The following is a 24,160-nucleotide window of genomic DNA, read 5'->3' on the forward strand; positions in this document are numbered from 1 at the left end:
AAAGAGAGTTAGTAATGCAATTTCATTCCATGTAGCACATATGTTTTCAAAGAACTCGCGGAAGTTAGGAGGGAGATGAAATTCAGAATATCAGAATATGAAAAGAACAAGGAAACAAAATTTATAATAAAAATAGAATGTTTTTTTATGACTATAAACACATAGTGAAACATTTCATTTTTGTTTCATTTCGACGTCAACATGGTGCATCCCTTACTGTCGTCTCTACTGGAGGAGATGGTACTTTACTTCTATACATTCCGGACAACTTTTCACTACTTCATTTCTCCGCCTTTTGGCCTTTCACTCATGTTCATCTTCTTGGGTGCACTGTTTGTTCACCTACACGTGTACTTTTACACTTTCTTTCTTTCTTTCATCTTTTTCTCCTTTTTCGTTAGATTCCTTAATTCCTCATTGTGGTTCGACATTATTACTTAATTGCTGTTTCTATTTTTTTTCGATTTATCAACAGTAATTTACGTTCTTATTCTTTTATTTCTGTGTCTTCTTGTTTATTTCTATATTGCTTTGGTTTCCCTCTTCAGATCTGCTGCACAGTGCTCTTATCCATTGTTTTCCATCTATCTGTACCACCTTCTGTATTTTCCATCCTTTTTATCTTCTTTCAATTATACCAATAGATTTTATTCCTTCCTTCATCATTTTCCTCTATTCATATTTCTCAATTTTTAAATTAATTTTGTTGTTAGTTCCTCAATAATTTTAAGAAAAAGTTTTCGGTTGTCACGTCTTTATTACTTGGAGAATTTCTTTCCGTTCTTTCTCATGCTTAATCCTCCTTTGTAATTCATCATTATTGCTCAGTTCTTAACTCATTTCTTCTGGTTTCTATTTCCTCAGGAGCATTCTACTTTTTGTGTATTCCCATTCTTCATCATCTCCTTTTAATCATTATTTTTGCTAAAGCTGAAATGTGGCAAGATCAATATTTAGTCCTTGTGTTAATTTTACAATTTTGTCTCATTTAGGACAGTACTTGTTCTCTCAGTGTTTTGGAATCATCTTAAACTTCTTTCTAATCTAGTTCTATAATTTTTCTATTTCTTTCACCGCTATTTCCATCAGATGATTTTCCTTGTTATGTTCGGGGATATACTAGTTGCATTTAGGCTAAATGTAATATTTATTCTTACCAATAACTTACTTACTCATATGTTCTCTTTTATAAGAAGCGTAAGAGTAAGAATTAGGACAGTAACTAAGAAAAATATAATGGAAACAAGAAAATGAATATCCTTTGAAAACAATTGAAAAGAAGTGGAAACGGGAAGACAGGCAGAGACAATTTCAGAAAAATAATCAGAAACCAATGATGGAAATAAAATCAGCAAAAAATGTGGAAGGAAGATTATTACAGCAACAAAAATTACGAATGTTCCTAAGGAAAAAAGGCGGAGAAGTACTTGGAATAGCGAGGTGAAAGAAGAAGAGAAAGAACAAAGAGATATAAACGAAGGGATATTTGATTTTTGTGCAGAGAGTATGAGAAGGCAACAATGGAGGAAAGAGTTATACTACTTGAAAGTACAAAAAAATTGGAAAACAGAGATAGAGTACAAATATTACAAATATGTGGGTCATGCAGAAATACTAGGGGAAAAATTAGCACTGCTGAGAAGTGAAAACAAGAAAGAAGAAAAAAAGAGAACGAAAAACAACAATATACAGAACTGAAGAATTATATACAAACAAAATTTGGAAGGATTTCTTAAGAATATTGTGAAGAAATGATAGAACGAAGAAGAAGAGTCACGTAAAGAGAGACGTGAATAGGGAAAAATGATCACATGAGGAAACAGGCAGACAAACGGAAATGAGATATAGAAAGTAGTCTTTACATTGTAAGAAACAAAATATGGGGAAATTTGCTAATACTAATGAAATTATAAGGTCGTATAGTGTTCTCATGTGGTTTTGGTGCAGTCCCTAAAGGAAGAGCTTCGGTTGCAATAGTACAACAGATTTCACTTTAAACTGCAGGTTACATCTTACTTCACGGATCAACCAATCAAGTAATCTAAAAAAAAAATCTGCTTTTAGAAGGGTGAACAATTTGAGGAAGGTAGTGTTAACAGTGTTTAAATGTAATAAGAGCTTAATGTTTCATACTGTATCTAGAAGCTTTGACCTACAGATACTCACAGAGCCTCCTCATGGTTATATGATTAATGTATGCGCCTGTTTCAGTTTGAGTTACAGTTTGAGTTTTTATGCAATACCGAGGTTTAGAGCTCCAAAACACAGCCTTCTTGGGATTAAATTCGGTGTAGATGATGGGTGGTAGACCTTGATTCAAGACCAATCCTTATAGTAAAAGTGGTTCCCCACCACTCTATCTCGTCTCTAAGAACCACACCTCCTGACTCGCAACCTGTATTACAGTTTCGGCAACATATCACGGGCTTCATGATAGTTCTCTGTAAAGTATTCCTGAGTCCTAAAGAGCTACATGAAAGCTATCTTTCTTAAATGGTGTCTAAAAAATACAGGCTTTTTTTTGAATAGGTAAATTAAAGAAGAAAATGAACTTCGAACTAAATGTATGAATGGTATAGAACATGCACTACTAAATTAATTCACTCACAGTCACATGATGGCCTCATGTCTTGAAGATTACGTCAGTAAGATGGCGGCCATTTTTTTGCGTAAAACTTACGCAGACAGAAAGAGACTGCACGATGTGAAGTGTCACTACCTGGCATCAAACGCATTGTTATGCATCAAATGAGAAACTGAAAACACGAATAATCAATGAAATCAACCAGATTGTGTTTGATAAACAATGCACAATGTTTCCGGACGGCTTCAGACATGTTTATTCAGAAACAGTCGCTATTTTACTGACACCATCTACAAGACATAAGGCCATCTTGTGACAATAAATTAATTAATTTCGTAATGGCATATCCTATACTATTCATTCATTCAGTTTGAAGTTCATCTCCTACTTTTATTTACTATTTCAAAAAAAAAAGCCCTTACTTTTAAGATACCCTTTACTAACAAATCAAGGGATTATTATTGATCTTTTAAATGTATACAAATCAAGTACAAAGGGAAAAAATGGAGTGGCATGCCTATAGATGTCTGCATTTCTTCAATTTTCACAGAAAGTTAAGTATTCAGAAAACACAATCTGAGTACTGAACATATTTCTTCCAAGCAAAGCTTCAAATCTTAACAACATCCATAAGATAAAAAACACTAAAAGTAAACATCTAATCAAGAATAACTTATTTGGATCAATGGTATTTAAAGAATAAAAAAGAAATGTATGACTGGCTATAGAGTCAAAATTAGTCTCTTACCCTGTCGGTGCTCTAACCATGAGGTTACTTTCTTTTCATTAGAAAGAAAAGATCAACCGATCATGCCTCAGCCTCCAAAGCAGCTGAGTTCTCTCATTCCATGTTTTACACTTACTGAATTAGGTAGTGATACGAATATACAAATGTGAATAACGAAGATAGTTGAAATTGACTATGCTCTTCAGTGGAACTCAAAACCCATAAGTTTGCTTCATGGTCAACAGTCGCATTTTAAAACCGTTCAACTTTACCAAATGGAGACTCAGTCCGCTCTCCCATCAGCCATATATCTTTCCATTCTTACGGTCAGTATCACTCAAATCACTTTAATATTTGATCTTTAATATTAGTCACTCAAACAACTTTCATGTCCATTGGCTAGTCTAACAGTGAGTGGATCAGCACCAATCTCAAAAGTGGAAGGCCGGTAAGCGAAAGGGGTAATATATTGGTTAACACACTGTCAAGTTAGAGGAGACTCAAGTTTAATGCACAATGCACTTCTACCTGTACATTTGTTATTTTTTCAACATCACTAAATTTGCACTTATAAAGTAATTGATGTGAGAACATATCATCTGTTTTCCACATTCATAATATAACATACGAATCAAGTCATTTGAACGTAGGAACCGGGGACGTACATAGGTGGATCTTGGGGTCCGAATTCACTCGAAATCCAATCTTCTCTGCAAATCTAGTTTAATTTTAGGAGTAATTTTACACATTTTAATACAACTTATTCTTACATTCAATTTCCCCCGAAATCTTTGGGCCTCAATGAAATAAATTCTTTTATACATCCCTGATTGGAAGAACTATTGAACAGAAAACTTACTCTTTGTCGGTTATATTGTCGTTTTTCTCCAGTATCTGTTCCGCTTCAGTTTGAAGAGTTGAATCCAACGCAACATCACGACAGACAGTAACTGCTGGGAAAGGAATATCTTTCACGGAACTATCAGTGAACTCAAATATCACAGGAGTGTTCCTCCATTTCATCCAAAGTTTTCCGATCAAATATGTCGAGGCGGAGAAGCACAGAATGAACGAGATCAACCAAAACAGTCTAAAAAAAGAAAAAATATTTAGATTTTAACAGCAGTTTTTCTTTCTTAGAACATCTGGTTACATATCTAACATACTAATCACGAACCACTGTATTTAATGTATTTTGATTTACTTGCAGCAGTTTCGAAAATTTTATGAATAATTAGATTTAAGTGTTATGTGGTATAGTTTTTACACAAAGATGCGAAAAGTGCCGAAGTAATGTTTATTTCCATCTTAAAACTAAATAAAATGTGACTTTCACTTCTATATTTATTTGAATGAATGATTTTTCAAATCTTATTTCAAAATATAAGCCCTCAGGAATAGACTTCTTTACATTTACAAAAGTTCAGTTTAATATTTACAGTGTGTTTGAAAAGAACTCCCTAATTTTAATGTGTCCTAGAATCTGTACAAAGTGACATACACTATTCCCTGCAGTTGGCAGTTCTGCTTGACCTTGAGACGGCACCAGTCCTGTTTTTTCCCCCTCTGTTTCCTCAGCTCAGTCCAGGCAGGCGGTCAGTGCAGAGGAACTCAGCAACAATGTGTACTCCGCAACAGAAAGCGCAGACTGGACTTTTTCTTTTGGGGCCACATAAAAAAATGTTGTGTACAGTGAAAAGATCAGAGACATCAATCATTTACGGGAAAGAATCGTCGAGGCGGTTGGAAAAGCTACACCTGAAATGTTGATGAATACGTGGCGAGAAGTGGAATATCGTCTCGACGTGTGCAGGGCCACAAATGGAAAAATGAAATGAAATCTTTGAGTTTTACGTCCCACGGTTATGCCGGTTAGGCTAAAGGAGACGGTGATGATGAGTAATGAATGAAATGGTGGAATGAAGAAAGTGGGAGGGAACGGGAGAACCCCGAGAAAACCCACGCACACGGTGTTTGTAGGGCCACAAATGGATCCCACGTTGAAGTCTACTAACATTAAAGAAAACTTGAAGGAATTCTCTTTCATGATATGTACTCATTGATGTAAGTTTTCATTCATTTCACAATTAAATTTATACTTAAAAAGGGGAATCAAGTCCTTTTTTGTGATCATTTGGACCTATATCATCTTTGAGATCTCTATCTAAAGCTATTTTGAAAGCTCAATAGATTCTTGTCCAGAAATAGTGAATAACTCTTATAATGTACATTAAAAACTTTTTCATTTTATATTAAATGTACCATAAAAACTTTGTGCTGCTTTTTCTAACAACTTTGGTAATTGAAGTCGATTCCCTTGTGCTCTGAACGCACCAAATGTTAGGCATGAGGAAGAGACCAAACTTGCTGCATTCTCACGGTTGTGGTTACTACCCTGAATGCTACAATTTCTATCATAGGCTATATTTTCAATCGTAGTAACAATAAACTATAAGGAAAAAAATTCATGAAATGAAATTAAATTAATTATTCATTTTTACTCCCATGGTTATTCCTTGTATGGAGGGTGACGGGTGAATGTTTATGAAAGAGTGAGTGGGCTGAGAAAAAGGGAACCTCAAGAAATTCAAGGAGACATTGTTGCCTACCATTATATTGCATAACGTCATTTGGAACTTGATACCCCTGTACCTGGGATGGGCGCTCTATCACTCATCACTGTTGTTCCCAATAAGAAGATACAAGTACCGTAATAATCTACTGTAATTTCGAAGACAGAATGGATAGCAATTTTCTGTTATATTTTATTATGAAAGACCCTCGATTTCTTGATTTGATTGTTGTCTCGAAACTGTAAGACAGTCATGTGCTAAGTGCAATACAAATAATAAATAAATAAAATAATACTTTTCTTTTGCCTGGTAAAAAGGTTATTGGAAAGCGTTTGAAGGATATACAAACCTCAGCCTTTGCTTGGGTAACAAGTAGACGTTGTTCATATGCACTGGACATCACTCTACCACAATTTCGCCCTTCAATTTGACTATTGAAAAAAAAAAGTTCATACTTATCATATTGAATTCATCTTTTTATCCAGCCTCTACAAAATCCATGCAAGTAATGTGATGTGCTGTTTATTAAAAAGATCTCTGCTTTCGTTATTGAGCTCTCCCGTGGCTAAGCGGTTAGAGTAGGCGCTTTTGCCGTAGGAAATCTTAGTTCGATTCCCAGCGGGAACCCATGTGAATCAGATTCCACGTTAATATGTAGGTCCATGTCACAAATAGCCTCATTGCTGAAAACGACGCTAAACCCAATATCAAATCAAACTGCTTTCGTGATTGAATGAAGTGGATTTCAAGGGAAATGAACTTGAGTTTTCCCTTTTGTCACTTCTTCGGGGTTGAATTTCAGAAGTTTGTTCAAGTGAATATCTTCGCAATCATGAAGTAGTATTTAAATTCCCTTATTTTCCCCTAATTCGTGCATGTGAATGAGATTTTCTTATTCTATTCATGTAATAGTTAAATTCTCTTACTTTTTCCTTCGAGGTGGAACTTGCAATTCGTGCAAGTGAATGCCTCTACTACGTATCAGGAAACATTTATGTGTTTTTCGTTTTCCCATGTCGTTTGGTTAAAAAGGTTCATCTTCCCCTGCACCTACAATGCTGAAATTGTGCAAGTGATATTATTTCACTTCAAGGATCAAGGTTTTCTTTCTAGTTTTTGCTACTCCACTATTATTCACTACTTCTTTTTCAAGTACCTACTTATTACATGCACCGTGTACATGACTGATAAAGTACTTTTAGCAAGTATCAGACCACGAAGCACATGTATCGAAAGGAAGTTTGTAAATCACAAGGGCTCTCGAGAGCTCTAATTTGTCTCCTATGAACTTGTAAGTTAGATTAGTCGGTTGGCAATCGTAAGAAAAGTCAATCACGTTTTCAAATCTAACTTAAGGTATGAATATTATGCTCTATACTTTCATGATTTATTTTACGATCATCAATTTTTCTTACAATCTCCTTTAGCCCAAAGGACAGAAGCATGGAACGTAAAAATAAAAGAATAATTGAATAATTTAGTCCTAGAATTGTCTATAGTAGTGGCTAATAAACAACACTAGTAACATTTGATTGTGTACCAACCTCTCTAGAACAGATCTTCTATTTTCTCCTACGTATTGAAGCCCGTGTAAACTGGATCGATTGCAATACTCCTTCACATAATTCCATATATTCTTCCAGCAATAAAAAAGACCAAATGTTTGGAATGACGTTTTCTCTTCTCGAGAGAAATTCTGCTCTTTCATTATATCCATCAAAAACAGTATGTATTTGAACTCTTCCAAGTTACACCTGCAAAAGATAATCCTCAGTTCATTTCGTTTCCCCTTTTTATTTTATTTTATTTTATTATCAGCGAAATTATGTGACATAATACCACCAGGTCATTGTTAAATGATTTGAAATAATATCAATTAGCCTACAGATTGAATTAAGAAAATATGATTATGGGGGAGATATTATATCACACGAATGAGAAAGTATTTCTATAGAAAGATGTACTACACTATTGAGAAAGATGCGTATTTCAAGATATTGTCGAAAGTACTACTATATTTTAAATCTATACGAGAAGGTAAAAAACATGATATATCATTCTTTAGCAATTTTCTGATTTCTCCCTTTGATAGTTGGTCATACTGAGGTCTAAACCCTGGTAAAACTTGATAATGGCTTAATTAAAAATTCCCTATTTATCAGGATTTATATATACACAGGGTGTTAATGAACTATACAGACAAACTGTAAGAGGTGATTCCTTACATCAAAATAAGAGAAAAAGTTCATATCGACTTGTGGGGAAAAGTGCATAGTTTCAGAGCTAGGGCTGTCCAAAATCACGAAAAAGTCAAATTTTAAGAGACCCTAGTTCCAATTGGAGAAACTGTGGATAGTGGTCCTTGTCAGGTAAAGTAAGTGAATCCTGCGCAATCCAAAAATGCAGAGTATTCCGTACAGGGTGAAATTCCCGGACATGCCATTAACCGAATTTTGAGATACGCTCTGACTTTATGATTGGTTCCAAGAAGGTAAACAATAAGCCTTGACAACAATGAACACGGAATCCTTTGGCTGGATGTAGGGAGTGTTAAAGATCGTCAGCAGCACGGTCTCTCGTACTCGGAAAAACGCATGCTGCAATGTTTTCTTTCACGCTTATTAGTGAAGAAATCTTTAAAAATACCGTGACGAAATACATCGCAGCACACGTTATTCCGGGCACAAAAATAAATGGAGCTGCCCGTTCCTAAGACTTCCGACTTTCCTCCGAAGCACTGGGTGTCCATTGTTGTTGAGGCTTACCTCCTGCCTACTTTGGAATCCTTGAACTCAGGGTATATCTGAAAACTCTTTAGAGAGCATATCTGAGAATTACGCCCTGTGGGGAATAAACTGTACACCATTGACAATGGATGAAATATACGCTTTTGGATTGTGCATCCGTGACTTCCTTTACGCCGATAAGGACCACCATCTACAGCTTCTAGAATTTGAACTAGGGCCTATTGAAATTAAGCTTTTTCGCGATTTTGGACAGCCCTAGCTCTGAAACTATGCACTTTTCGCCGTAGGTCCATACGAAGTTTTTCTATTATTTTCATGTGAGGAATCACCTCCTACAGTATGTCGGAATAGTTCGTTAACACCCTATATATACAGAAAAGTGCACGTTTCAAGGGGCTGTATTTTGGAATGGCATAAAGTTACTGGTTCAGAATTTATGGTGTGAATACTAGTGCATGTACAGATTCTTCAGAAACATTCACAGCTATGATACGACTGTTGCCACAGAGTTATGGGAGTTCAAATGTTGGAGTTTGTCATTTTTATGGTATTTTTGGGGCTTAATATCTCAGGATGGCAAACTGCTAAAAATTGCTGCTGCAGCCACAAAGTAGCTCTGTATGTTAATAAACTATTTAAAAAAAATCATGACTGATATTACATGGAGAACAAAGTTACGACAATGCTAAGAAAGCACGTGCGTGACGATGCCAAGTCTGTGCATGAATCACCTTTTATGTTATGATCGGATGGATTTCATTCTACTTTATCAGTGTGACGAAACAGGCAGCAGGTGGCAGTGAAATCGTGGCCTAAATCGTTCACGTTGGAGTTACCCACCTGTATTGTTTTTTGTTATCAGTGCATTTTCCCTCCAAATGTCAGTCAGCTGCTTGGTGTATCCGTCAGTCGTTTTGCTACAGCTACAGTGGAAGGTGGTTGTGTTGTGCGCTGAAAATGTCCTCTCAGTGTTCTGTGGGAAATGCTACTAATGAGGAATGCTATAAATCTACGTATGGTGTTTGTGCAAAGGAACTAAAGTATATTTCGGACTTGCAAACCGAAAGTCAGGAGCTGCTTCGTCTGCGAATTGGCTGTGAACCTGTTACAGTGTGCAAGTACCATGAAATAAGATATTTAGAGCAATATAACCATCTGTTCGGTCGTGTGTGTTGTGACCCAATGAACATTCATAAGAAATCTATTAAAAAGGGACTTCGAAAAATTCTCGTTGAACACATGCTACAAGGAAAGAAGACTGGTGTTCAGTTAATACCAGGAAAAGCACTTTGTCCCAATTGTTATTCCGCAGTGTTTGCATCCAGTGCAAGTAACCTGGAAGATCAAAACAGAAACAGCGATGTTGAATTTGTTCCGTCAACATCCGTCTTAGAAACTTTAGATTCAGCATGTTGTACGTTAGGATTATCGCCACCGTCAAAAATACGAAAAGTCAGTGCCGAGAAAAGGAAACGTAAGCTTCAACGCAAAATGGACCAAGTGTCACAAGCGCTAAGAAGACAATTAGAACTTGCCTTCGAGGAAACTATTGAAGATGAAGACGACAGCGTACAAGTGTCCTCGGATTATGAAATCCTGATACATCAATTAAAAGAGAAATGTGCCATTGCTACCAAGGAAGAAAAAGTAAAAATCTTAAGTTTGCTCCCAACAACATGGCCTCGTAAGAAGATTGCAACTGAATTTAATGTGTCAGAACGTCTTGTCAAGATTACTAGGAAACTGGTGAGTGAGCAGGGAATTTTACCACATCTTGGTCACAAGCAGCTAGTATCAGTGTCACCAGAGACAACAGAAAAGGTTCTCCATTTTTATGAAGATGATGAATACAGCCGTTTGTGTCCAGGCAAGAAAGATTGTAGACCAGTACGTGCAGGAAGTGTGAGAGTTCAGAAACAGAAACGACTGTTGTTATGTAACCTGAACGAGCTTTACCTGGCATTTAAACAGAACCATCCAGAATGCACAGATATTCACAGGGCTAAGTTTTGTGCCATGAGACCTAAATGGTGCATTCTTGCCGGTGCTGCGGGTACTCATAGTGTCTGCGTATGTATGTACCACCAAAATATAAAGTTAATGATTGATGGGGCGAAACTAAACGTTGAATACAAGGATCTCCTCGAGTTACTCGTATGTGATATTGACAGCAATGCCTGCATGATGCAAACATGCGAACACTGTCCAGGAAAAGCTGCCCTTCTGTCGATGTTTGATGAAGCCATGGAAAGTGAAATTTTCCCTGACATTATTCAATACAAGCAATGGGTTATAGTTGATAGGACTGAACTGATTACAGTAGTCAAACATGCAGACGAATTTTTTGAAACATTATGTGAGAAACTCGAGGATCTCAAAAAGCATCACTATATTTCCAAGGTTCAAGCACAATATCTAAAATACAAGAAAGACAATCTCAGTGATTCTGAGTGTATAGTTTTGGCTGATTTTGCTGAAAACTATACATTCATCACCCAAGATGCCATACAGTCCTATCATTGGGTAAATCAGCAAGCCACTCTGCATCCTTTTGTCTACTACTACAAAGAAGGTGGAGAACAGAAGCACTCTTGTCTCTGCGTAATAAGTGATCATTTAACGCATAATACTGTGGCAGTTCACGTGTTTCAAAAACATCTTATCAGTCACATTCGAGAACATTTACCACACGTAGCAAAGATTACATACTTTTCTGATGGTGCGTCCAGCCAGTACAAGAACAAGAAGAACTTTGTTAATCTGTGTCACCATCAAGCAGACTTTGGGCTCGAAGCCGAATGGCATTTCTTTGCTACGTCACACGGCAAAACTGCATGTGATGGTGTTGGTGGGGTGACGAAGAGAGAAGTTGCAAGGGCTAGTTTGCAGACGCCAGTTACTGATCAGATCCTTACACCTTACCATATGTTTGAGTTTTGTTCAGAACACATCAAGGGGATCAAGTATGTCTTTGTTTCCACTGAAGTCGTGTCTCAACATGAAGATGAACTGAAAGAACGATTTGCGAGCTGTCAGTCCATTCCAGGCACAAGAAGCTTCCATCGTTTTACCCCCATTTCTGAACATACCTTACGATGTTATGTTACATCAACAAGTGACGAATTTCAGGACTTTCCTGTTGCCAAATGTGTGTCCGTAACACACTGAGAACTAATTCTGTTTTTTGTACTGTTTTGTTGCTCGGTCAGTACTAATACACTGAATACCATCGTCGTGCACGTGCTTTCTTAGCATTGTCATAACTTTGTTCTCCATGTAATATCAGTCTTGATTTTTTTGTAATAGTTTATTAACATACAGAGCTGCTTTGTGGCTGCAGCAGCAATTTTTAGCAGTTTGCCATCCTGAGATATTAAGCCCCAAAAATACCATAAAAATGACAAACTCCAACATTTGAACTCCCATAACTCTGTGGCAACAGTCGTATCATAGCTGTGAATGTTTCTGAAGAATCTGTACATGCACTAGTATTCACACCATAAATTCTGAACCAGTAACTTTATGCCATTCCAAAATACAGCCCCTTGAAACGTGCACTTTTCTGTACTTTTTTTGGTGACTTCATGTATTAGTTTGCAACCCTGAATCTCCACTTGGGCGCACAATTATATATTCTCCGTATACCTTGGTCTCTCCGGTACACATTAGTTTTTGTTTCATGTTTCTCTGATTAGTAAGTCCTGAGCAAATGTGGTTTTCGTAAACGCTTGCAACTGCAGAAAATGACACGCCGCCGACAACAAAGATGGCCGCCATTGAGGAACAATTGTACCTCCGAAAACGTGACTCGTGTTATTGACCTTCTCATACACAAGGTTCTTCACACTTCACTTTTTATAATTTTCGGAGATGGTCGAGCAACCTACTCTGGACTACTTCATATGGATTAGCCCATATATAGGGTAAAGCAAACCAAAGTAAGTACATTTACAGAGAAATATAGTACCGAAGTTTTTACAACTGTAAATGGATGTCAAAGTTTGAAACTATCAAGTAGAGAACTAGGAGTGTTGTTTTCCTATGCAGAAAAAGAGAACACAATCATCTCGCAGGCCAACCGTTCATAATATGTAAATTCTAAATTGAGGTCAAATTTGCTCACAGATGTTCAGAGAGAAGAGGAAGAGTGTTGCTTGCTAGACTTAGGCTAAGTTCTGCGTATGTGTGCAAAGTTACGTGATCACCGGATCCGGTGACTAATGAGTCTGTCGATATTTGGGTATTCCGAGTTACTGATCACGAGATTCCATCACTGGTACGAATATGCAATTACTTTTCTTTTTCTTTTTCTTTTTTTTTTAGTTTAATGTCCTATGATTATGGACCGAGGCTAAAGGGACAATGATGATATTTATAGTAATGGTGGAATGAAGATAAAAAGAGGGAACGCGAGAACCGACGCACACGGTGTTTGTCCATCACAAAGTTCATTGATGGACAAACTAATGACTAATGACTTCTCGCACCAGAGGTAGAGCCTTCCACCGAGCCACCGCTAGTTCAAAATATGCTTTAATATTCATTTACCGTTTAATCTAGATGAAATCAGTGGCGGACCTAGAAGTTATTATCTGGCCAGACTATGATCTATATATCATGAATTTACTATAAACTTTAAAAGTATATATAAATAATAGCTACTATTATTTTTATCACTCAAAACACTGGGGGCCTAGGTCTCCCCGACTCCGGTTTAGATTTGCCTCTGGATGAAATTTAGATACTACAGAAACCTCGTCAGCAGTTAACAATTTTGACTCTTTTTTTAAAAAAAAACTTGCAGTATTTAGTCCTGTAATATCAAACCAAAGTGAAATTGAAATCAAACAAACTCTAACTTATTGTAAGCTAATTTGAAAATAATAAACTCAAGCACAATGAACTCATGAGAACATTTTGCGATGCAGAATGAAACTCACCTGATAAGTTGTTGAAGAACCCGTGTGCGTGCAACCAAAGAGACTTGATTAAGAGGAACGTTGACACTGTCTACATGCGCGACACCTCCTGTGACACGTGCTTATAACAGATTTCCCAAAGGGAAGGATACACCCAAACTCATTACATTAATGCTAACTATAAACAACCAAGTTTATTTCACTTTTCCCTCTTTCTATTTATCTTTATGAATATTTTTTTAATGAAAAAAAAAAGTTTTAAATTGAAGTGAATGTTGACATTTTCTTTTCCAAATTTTTTGTGTCTTCGTTGTTCTGTTTTCTAATCTGAACTACAAATTTTAATATCATATATGCAGAAATGAAAACCTATACTCAGTATTCCCAATTTGGGGGAAAGGTCGCTAATTCTAGCAGTGGCGGATCCAGGGGGAGGGGGGCAATCGGGGCGATCGTCCTCCCAGAAGAGGAAAGTTCTTTTTATTTTATATATAAATAAAACCCATCCCAGAGTTTGGAACTCTTAAAAGTAGCTCTAAGTAGCAGTATTACAACCCACCGCCCGCCAGAAGCCCGTCCTGGATCCGCCCCTGAATTCTAGGGCATTCAACTTCCAAGATAGCAATTTTTGTTTTTCGATTGGCGAATTTTTGAGTGATTTTTTTGTAAAATTATGGTTTGGCAATTTACTTATAAATCTAGTAACTCTCGTGCTGGGAATAATTTGTTCTTCTGTAATCAAGTCCTTATTACCTCGAATCATTTCCTTCGTTTCTTTTTGTTTGTTTTAATCAACGAAAGCGACGACGAGATAGGCAAGTATGTAGTGTGACTACCACTCCACTACTCCGCATTATTTTTAGCTATCCCTTGCCATCTAATGGGGAACACTTCCAACATTTGATGTCATTTAACTTGCACAAGTTCTATTGGAAGGTACAACTAGTACAGCATTAATAGCGAGCATATGAACTGTAGAAGCGTAAAATGAAGTGATAGTTTTCTTATTGTAGTTTTAATTTCTGTGTAAAATGGAATCTTTTAGTTTAACGTCCTACGTTATGTCCATTAAGCTAAGGGAGGTGATGATTAAAGCAAGTGACTGGTAATGGAAGGATTAATTGAATGAGATGTAGAAGGGAACGGGAGTACTCCGAGAAAACATATGGACACAATGTTGACAATAATGCATTAACGCAATTACTAACAATACATGCTTTTTTCGTTTAGCATCTCTTTCAGCAGCAAGGTTACATGAGACGTGGACCTACTGCTTAACGTAGTTTGCGAACCACATGACGTCCCACCAGAATTCGAATCGAGACTCTCACGGCAATAGGCGCGTACGCTAACCGTTTAGCAACGAAAGAGCTCTAATAATACATGCTAGCTTTGGCCTTATTTTATTTTTATGTTATAAAATGCTCAAAACTAGATTAAGCAGAATATTTGAAAATCATATAATATAAGTACTTAATAGTGTTGTATCGGAAATATTAGGGTTCTATTTTTTTTTTTAAAGCGAGTTTTGACTCAAAGTTTGAGTTATTTCATCTCTCATTTAGCGACTGTTTGTGTCAATGTATTGGCAACACTACTCGTACTTTTATGCCGAGGAATGGAGGGGGTGAAAATATTCTACAGGCCGAAATTATTTTTGTAAATGTTCTTGTCTTTATATTATTGTTTCAAGTGTTAATAACTACATGATTTCATTCTTTCATTTTTTTAAATTCTTTTTTTTTTACAGACAGAGGATATTTTTTTTGTCAGGTAGTACTATCTATATCACTGTTAGAAGGGACCAAACAACAATGAATACAATCTGCTACGTAGCAGTGCATCACTGTTAGGTGGAATCAAACGACAATAAATATAATCACCTACGTAGCACTGCAACTCTGTTAGGTGGAATCAAACGACAATAAATATAATCAGTTACGTAGCAGTGCATCACTGTTAGGTGGAATCAAACGACAATAAATATAATCAGTTACGTAGCAGTGCATCACTGTTAGGTGGAATCAAACGACAATAAATATAATCACCTACGTAGCACTGCAACACTGTTAGGTGGAATCAAACAACAATAAATATAATCAGCTACGTAGCAGTACATCACTGTTAGGTGGAATCAAACGACAATAAATATAATCAGCTACGTAGCAGTGCATCACTGTTAGGGGAATCAAACGACAATAAATATAATCAGCTACGTAGCAGTGCATCACTGTTAGGTGGAATCAAACGACAATAAATATAATCAGTTACGTAGCAGTGCATCACTGTTAGGTGGAATCAAACGACAATAAATATAATCACCTACGTAGCACTGCAACTCTGTTAGGTGGAATCAAACGACAATAAATATAATCAGTTACGTAGCAGTGCATCACTGTTAGGTGGAATCAAACGACAATAAATATAATCAGTTACGTAGCAGTGCATCACTGTTAGGTGGAATCAAACGACAATAAATATAATCACCTACGTAGCACTGCAACACTGTTAGGTGGAATCAAACAACAATAAATATAATCAGCTACGTAGCAGTACATCACTGTTAGGTGGAATCAAACGACAATAAATATAATCAGCTACGTAGCAGTGCATCACTGTTAGGGGAATCAAACGACAATTAATATAATCAGCTACGTAGCAGTGCATCACTGTTAGGTGGAATCAAACGACAATAAATATAATCAGTTACGTAGCAGTGCATCACTGTTAGGTGGAATCAAACGACAATAAATATAATCAGTTACGTAGCAGTGCATCACTGTTAGGTGGAATCAAACGACAATAAATATAATCAGTTACGTAGCAGTGCATCACTGTTAGGTGGAATCAAACGACAATAAATATAATCTGCTACGCACCAGTTCATATTGTTGATACACAGTACATAAATAAATAAACCGTGTTTTCCTACAGAATAGAAATCATCAATGATCATTCCCTACAAAAACCATACCCTTAGTATTACAAAAATTAGTTTTTTCTAGTTTTTCTCGAAAACTACGCATGAGGATTTAAAACCAAGTGTGTAATTTGTTCAGTTCTATGTCGTCTATCAATTGGTATATGTGTCTTTATGTTCAGACAATATTATAGTGAGGTATTAGCTAAACTTTATAAGTAGATAATAATTTTGGGCTATATCTCATTAGCTATACTATACCCCATACTAACTATACTGACACTGTCATTTTGATGTTTCCACAATGAAGAGCTTAATAAGAATACAGGTCATTATCAGTTTCATTTAAAAAGGGGGGATGATTATCATACAGCATATTTTTTTCTTTTCGGTTTATAAAAAATATTTCCTGTCGAATTTCTCGAAAACTGCACATGAGGGTTTACATTCATCCATATAAATATATTGAGGTCAATGAGATTTATCGTATGTACCCAGCGGCGCAAATCTGTCGTCAGCATGGGAGGGGGTAAGACCGTTCCATTGAAAAACAATGCTGTAGAGGATCAGGGGTACATAGTTGTCTTCAACATTGAGAGGCGGACAGATTTGAGGCTTATTCTGGGGGGACATCAATTTCATCTCACTTTCTTTCGAGGCAATCAGACACAAACAATCACATTTCACCCTAAAAACCGCATTTGAAATCTGATTATTGTGGGGACAGTCCTCCAAGTTCCAAGATTGGAGGGAACATGTCCCCCCTCATCCCCCGGGATTTGCGCTAGTGAATATAACTCATCTTTGAATATTAACCTCGTTAAACACCAATAATGTTCTTGAATTTCAACTCGTTGCAACAACTGCTCCTAATCTCTACACTAAACATATTGCATTATACAAGTGATGTAATTAAAAATTATGATTTGAATATGTCAAAAGCAGTCTACTTCATATCGCTGCATTTTGCGTACACCAACGTGCCTCGAAAAGATAACAATTTTGTATGTAAATGGAAAAGATGCTGCCGTGTACCAATATTTAGTAGAGTTTAGTGTATATGGGGCGTATAATATGGGAGAAAAGAGGGAAGTAAGAATACGATAAGAGTTTTTAAATATCTCTAACCCTTCATCTGTTGCAAAGAGATGACCGTTCTGTATGAAAGACGAAAGATTTTGCTAACAGACAGCGCATGACAAAATTTTTCTTTTCGCATAAAATGATACTCTATTAGCTACAGATAGCGGCCGGCTTAGTCATATGTCAAACATTTCTATCATTTTTGAGATACATGCTCACATGCTTCTTCCATACTGCACGCTAAAAGAGTCCTAAAATGCACTAAATATTAGTAGATGGCAAAAGGCTCCCCCTTTTTCGTACAGAACGGCTATATCTCTTTGCAACAGATGCAGGATTAGACATGTTTCATTAAATCCTATGATATTCCTACTCCACACGCTTATCTCTATACTAGCCTCGTGGCCAGCCCAAAAATGTAGGGGAGCATTAGAAGTTAGGGGGGACCGATCCAACCATATTATAATTCATTTGCAAGCCTACCGTTAAAATTTTAGAGGGCAACAAAATTTAGGTGGGCCCTTAGATCCCCCTGGATACGGGCCTGTCTTATACTATACTTCAGAGGAACATTAAAAGCCACTGAAGTTTAGTTTCATACAAAACTGTCATCTCTTTGCAACGAACGACGGGATGGATATATTTCAAAATCTCCTATCATATTCTTACTCCCACAGGTTTCTCCTATACTATGCACCACAGGGACACTAAAATCTTTTTTTCTTAATGAAAACGGTCATGTCTTTGCAACAGATGGCAGGTTAGAGATATTTCAAAAGGTACCGTCACATTTTTACCCTCCTTAAGGTTTCTCACATACTATAGTAGGAGAGACAGTAAAACTCACTAAATACTAGAACATGACAAAACCTTTCCTTTTCCATACAAAACTTGATGTCATATTCTTATCTACCAGTAAAAATTTTTAGTGAATATGCATAAGCTATGCAACCCACGTATCCAAACTGTTATTTGGGTTGCATAATATTACATTCAATTATTTGATACGAATCGGGGTAGGGGGGAGGTTCATGTTAGGCTAGCAAGCCTCTATTTCTCGATTCAATCGATATTTCTGTCAGTTATCTTCCTGTTTTTTAGGCGATAACTGTCATGAGAATTATCAAAAAACAAAAAAAGAAAAAAAGAAAAAAAAGAAAAAAGAAAAAAAGAAATTTATTTATTTAGTTTAAGGTCCAAGGATTATGTTCTTTAGCTAAAGAAAATGCCTGATTAATGAATTGTAATGTTAAATTTATATGCTTTCCCAATGGGACTAGAACCTAGAACGACGTGTATTAGAGGGTCACGCTCTAGAAACGGGAGATCATTAAAATTATGAGGTTATGATGAAGCGTAATGGCTTTTACTCTTTCTCTGGCATACAGTACGGCAGAAACGTCTGCGGGTTAGAATATGATATAAGCACTTGAAATATCTGTAATCCACTATCTGCTGCTAAGATGTTACTATGATAGAAGCTAAGAGATATTGCAGGAACTCCTATCATATTCTCAGCCCCAAGAGATTTTACCCATATGAAACGCCGAATGGACTGTTAAATCCACATGCTTTTGCTTGCAAGACAGTAATTTCTTTGCTACGATGAGAAGTTTCAGATATTTCAAAAACTCCTATCGTGTTTTTGCCCCAATGCGTTTCTCTTATACCATATGCCAGAAGAATACTAAATGCCACTAGAGTTTAGTACATGACAAATTATTTTGTTTTTCATACAAAACTCTCACCTGTTTGCAATAGGATGGCCACAAAGTTCCGATTACCCCTGAAAATAAGTAACATAAACCACTAAACATACGTAAATAACTACACGGAAAGAACTGAATGGCATGAATAACAATGCTTTCGAGAAGTTTTATTGAGATACGAAACATCAAATGTCCAAAGAATCAGTCTGTCGACCGTCATTCCCATGACAAAGGATAATATGCCGCCAAGTTCTGTGCGACATTTTGCGGAGCATTGCAGATGTAACTTGAGTGAAAGTTGTTTCACAGCTTCTGTTAGTTCGGCAGTGGTGTCGTAACGGTCTTGTGCAACGATGTCCTTTATGGACCCTTATAGAGCATTATCACAAGTGGTGAGGTCTGGGTTTCGTGGTGGCCAGGCAAGTGTTGCGGAAAGATTCGGAGTATCACGTCCAGTCCAACGCTCAGGCAAGACTTCCGTAAGATACTAGCTTTGAAATTTTGTCCGAAAATCTACACACACTTCTGCCAGTGTCTTACCTTTCATGTACCCAACAACTTGAAATAACACATTCTTCAATACTGTGACTGGAAGTATCAGCTATTGTTCACTCAATCTGAAACAATGGAAAACCTTACATTAACATTTATAAAGGAGTAACGGAACTTTGTGGCCACATTGTAGATGGTTGGTTAGATATAATCACAAACTGTTCTAGGATTCTTACTTTCCACACGTTTTCCCCGTACTACATACTAGAGGGTATTGAACCCCACTAAACTCTAGTACATGACAATACTTGTTCGTACAAAACGGACGTCTATTTGGCGAGTTAGAGATATTTAAAAAAAAAAAAAAAAAAAAAAACTCCTCACATATTCCTACCTCCACACGTTTCTTGCATACTTACGAGAGAAATTTGTCATCATTTACTAATATATAGTGGTTTTAGTGTCCCTTTAGAGTTCAGTATGAGAGAAATGTGTGAATATGATAAGAGTATCTTAATTATCTCCAACCTCCTAGGTGTCGTAGCGAGATGACTATTTTGTATGTACAAGTATAGATTTTGTCATGCACTAATATCTAGTGGCTTTTAGTGTTTCTCTGGCGAATAATACAGGATAAACATGTGGGGGTAACAATATGATAGGGGTTTTAGAAATACATCTAACCTGTCATCAGTTGCTAATAGATGACAGTTTTGTATGGAAAATGAGAGATTTTGTCATGTACTAACATTTACTGTATTTCAGTCTCTCTCTCTTTCTGGGGTTGGAGAAGTATTTGATGGGTAAGAATATGGTAGGAGCTTCTGACATACAGTCATTGTCAAAAATCTGAGCATACCACTGACTTTTTATATTTTTTCATGAAAAAAACATTGTGTCTATACAAGACTGTCTTTATTGATCTTAATTTGTAAAATAAACAACATTGTTCATATAAAGATACAAAAATTCGTGATCCTACTTACATGGAGACACATTTATTGACGAAAACTGCTTCGCACAGATAAATAACGAACGGACAGCTTGTCTGTTGTATGATTTGTCTCGTAATACATCATTTTAATGACAGCTAGCAGATTTTGTACCTACCCTTATCACTATACTCTGTTTCACGTAACCTGATAGGAAAACGATTTTTTTCCAACCACCACGCTGAAGTACAGGTGAACGTTAGTGTTCCATCTTCCATCATTAGCCTCCGCACACGGATGTATAGCGTGTATCTAAATATGTCTAAATAACAAATTACAACTTTCATAATAGCACTAAGTATTTTAAAACACTTAATTACATTTACCTGTATTAATAAGGTAAGTAACACGTGTTATTCTAATGGAAATTTTATTGACCAGTTGTATTGTTTATTTTTCTTCTTTTTGGCAGTCGGGGTTGTGACAATGTTGGAATGGCAAGGGATGTCAGGGTTGGTAATTGAATGGATATTTACTTATTGATACACGAATTTCATAATATAAAATCGAAAACCGAAAATGAAATCTTTATGAGTTTTACGTTCCACGGTTATGCCGGATAGGCTAAAGGAGATGATGATGATGAAGAGAAATGAATGAAATGGTAGAATGAAGAAAGTGGAAGGTAACGGGAGAACCCCGAGAAAACCCACTCACACAATGTAAAATCGAAAACCAAGTACAATATGTATGGGAAATTATCAGAAATGATAACAATAAAACCTGAAATGCTAAAATAAACTCGTTTCCTCTCTTATTAACAGATGTTGTTACATTTAAAAGAACAAGAAGAAAAAAAACTATATATATACATACTGATAATAGTGTTCCAATAATAATTTTGTTTACTGAGCCCCTCTTGCAGGAAAGGGGGAATTGACATTTTAATGTCTTAGAAATATTATCGGTCTCCATTAACAGGAATAATCATTTGTAGTAATTAACTTGCAAGAGAGAGACAGTTATAGCGTGCAGATTATAAAATGAAATGAAATATTTGAGTTTTACGTCGTACGTTTAAGTTGGCTAGGCTGAAGGAGACGGTGATGATGAGAAAGTGGAAGGAAACGGGAGATCCCCGAGGAAACCCACGCACGCGGTGTTTGTCCACCACAAAGTTCACTTGGTTCGAGCAGGGATCGAACCAGGGTCCTCATGCACCACAGGTGAAAGCTCTACCACTGAGCCTGGGGCCGCGATGGCTCAGTGGTTGAGCGTTCACATCTGGTGGATGGGATCCTTGGTTCGATCCCAGATCGCGCCAAGTGAGCTTTTTTGGTGGACAAACACCATGTGCATGAGTTTTCTTTGGAATTTTTGGAATTCAAATACTGTGCCACAACAATGCGTATCTCAAAACATTCGTAGTGACTCTCGTAGTTTTAAGTAGTCTTTTCAAGTATCCTACATAGACAATATAATTATCAATGATACAACAACTTCTCCTCCTCCTCCTCTTCTTCTTCTTCTTCTTCTTCTTCTTATTATTATTATTATTATTATTATTATTATTATTATTATTATTATTATTATTATTATTATTATTATTATTATTATTATTATTATTATTATTATTATTATTATTATTATAACACCGTGCATGAAAGATAAGCAGTTTGTATATGAATACTAAAATCTAGTTGACTACCGATCTCGGTCGTCGAGAAGTCTTCAAAAGGCAAAGATTCGTTCACGAGGATCTGGGTTTTAGTTAAGAAGGATTAGGTATTCTGGCTCGAGCCAAAGATTGTTAGAAGTTATAGGGCACCGTTAAACATGTTGAAGACTGCTCGATCCGCGTTTAAAGATGTCAACAGCTCGGCTGACAGTACATTCACTATCGAGCCGAACCGAGAAGAGAGCAGAGCCAATAGCTATCCAACCTATCCGGCTCGAGCCGATGGCTCATCCAACTAAACCGACTCGAGCCGACAGCTCACCTAAGACGAACTGAACTGAGCTGATGGCTTACCTTAACCAAGCCAGTTCGAGCCATCTGCTCAGTTGAGCCGAGTCGAACCGAGCTGATGGATTCGTTTCAACAGAGCCTGCTCGAATCGATAGCTCACCTGAGCCGAGTCGGCGGCTCATCCCAACCGAGCCTGGTAGAGCTGTTCACTCAGTTGAGCCGAGTCTTGCAAGTTGACATCATTAGCAGGATTGAGTTTCTGCTTGGGCTCAAAAATTCGACCGTGCAGATCTCAGCCTTGATGGTAAGGACATTTGAAGCTGTTCCGTTTAAAAATCTATTGTCGTCTCGTGATCGAGACGAGAGTGTCTTCTCTCGTGAGCAACACTAAAAGTTATCCACATTACTGCTTACATTTCTCACATTTTTCACTTTCCAACCTAATCAGGCGATAATATCAAAACAGGTAAAAACGAGCTGAACGAGCGAGCCATTTATCAAACTCGACTCGAGTCGAAACTCGACTTCAAAAACAGTGTATCGGCTCGGAACTCGACTCGAGAAAATTACCTTTGACTCGACTCGAAACACTTTTTTAGTTGAGTCGAGTTTTAGCTCGACTCGTACCCTGGGGGCGCGGTGGCTCAGTGGTAGAGCGTTCACCTCCGGTGCTTTGGATCCCTGGTTCAATCCCAGCTCGCGCCGTGTGGATTTTGTGGTGGACAAACACCGTGCTCGTGGGTTTTCTTGGGGTTCTCCAGTTTCTTCCTACTTTCTTCATTCCACCATTGTATTCATTTTTCATTATCACCTTCTCCTTTAGCCTAACCGGAATAAGAGTGGGACGTAAAACTCAAAGATTTAATTTCATTTCGTTTTTCGACTCGTGCCCATCCCTATTTCAAACAATTCTGTGGATAAGTATCGAAAGTCTTACAAAAGGCCTAGGTCCATTCGTCTCTATGCCGATATATATCAGAGCAGAAATGATCAGAGACATGGAACTTTTAATTGAACAGATTCAACGTCCCGAAAATAAGTTTCATCGAGTCCGTTAGCCCTGTATTCAATCCAGACGTGGAAGAAATCATTGGTTTCCGGTTTTAATGTTGATCGCCATAGAACACATGCGGTATTAGATTACGACAAATAGCTTTTTTTTTTTTTTTTTTTTTTTTGAGTCGATTCATTGTCTTAAAGGAATATACTTTCTCCATCCGTAACAACCTACTAAAGCCGAAAGTAGTTGAAAATTAGATTCTCGTTTAGAGGCCACAAAAATCAAAATTTCAAAATCATTCATTTTCACTAATCATCTGTCTCCTTTGGCCTAAACAGTTTAATACTATGGTATGCTAAACTAGAAAATTGACATCCGTAGATCAAAAACGATAAGAGATATCGAGAAGTGGTGGTTTTATCTAATTCATTAACTATCAATTCAAACGAGAAGTGGTAGAAATCAACCCTTTTCGGTTTCATCGTTAAACTGTAAAAGAACATAA

The 24,160-nt window shown here is 36.9% G+C and overlaps 1 protein-coding gene across 1 annotated transcript in view; it reads right to left on the reverse strand.

Moving 5' to 3' along the window:
• LOC145663744 (pickpocket protein 28-like) overlaps window positions 1–4,391 on the reverse strand; it is an 89,749-nt gene extending 85,358 nt beyond the window's left edge. The window contains exon 1 of the mRNA XM_081729829.1: window positions 4,171–4,391. Within this exon, the coding sequence (XP_081585955.1) occupies window positions 4,171–4,334 (164 nt within the window). The 5' untranslated portion in view covers window positions 4,335–4,391. The remainder of the gene's footprint in view (window positions 1–4,170) is intronic.
• Between the last annotated feature and the right edge of the window lie 19,769 nt (window positions 4,392–24,160).

The sequence above is a fragment of the Thermobia domestica genome, chromosome 11, assembly GCF_964235325.1.
Source record: "Thermobia domestica chromosome 11, izTheDome1.hap1.1, whole genome shotgun sequence".
Lineage (NCBI taxonomy): Eukaryota > Metazoa > Arthropoda > Insecta > Zygentoma > Lepismatidae > Thermobia > Thermobia domestica.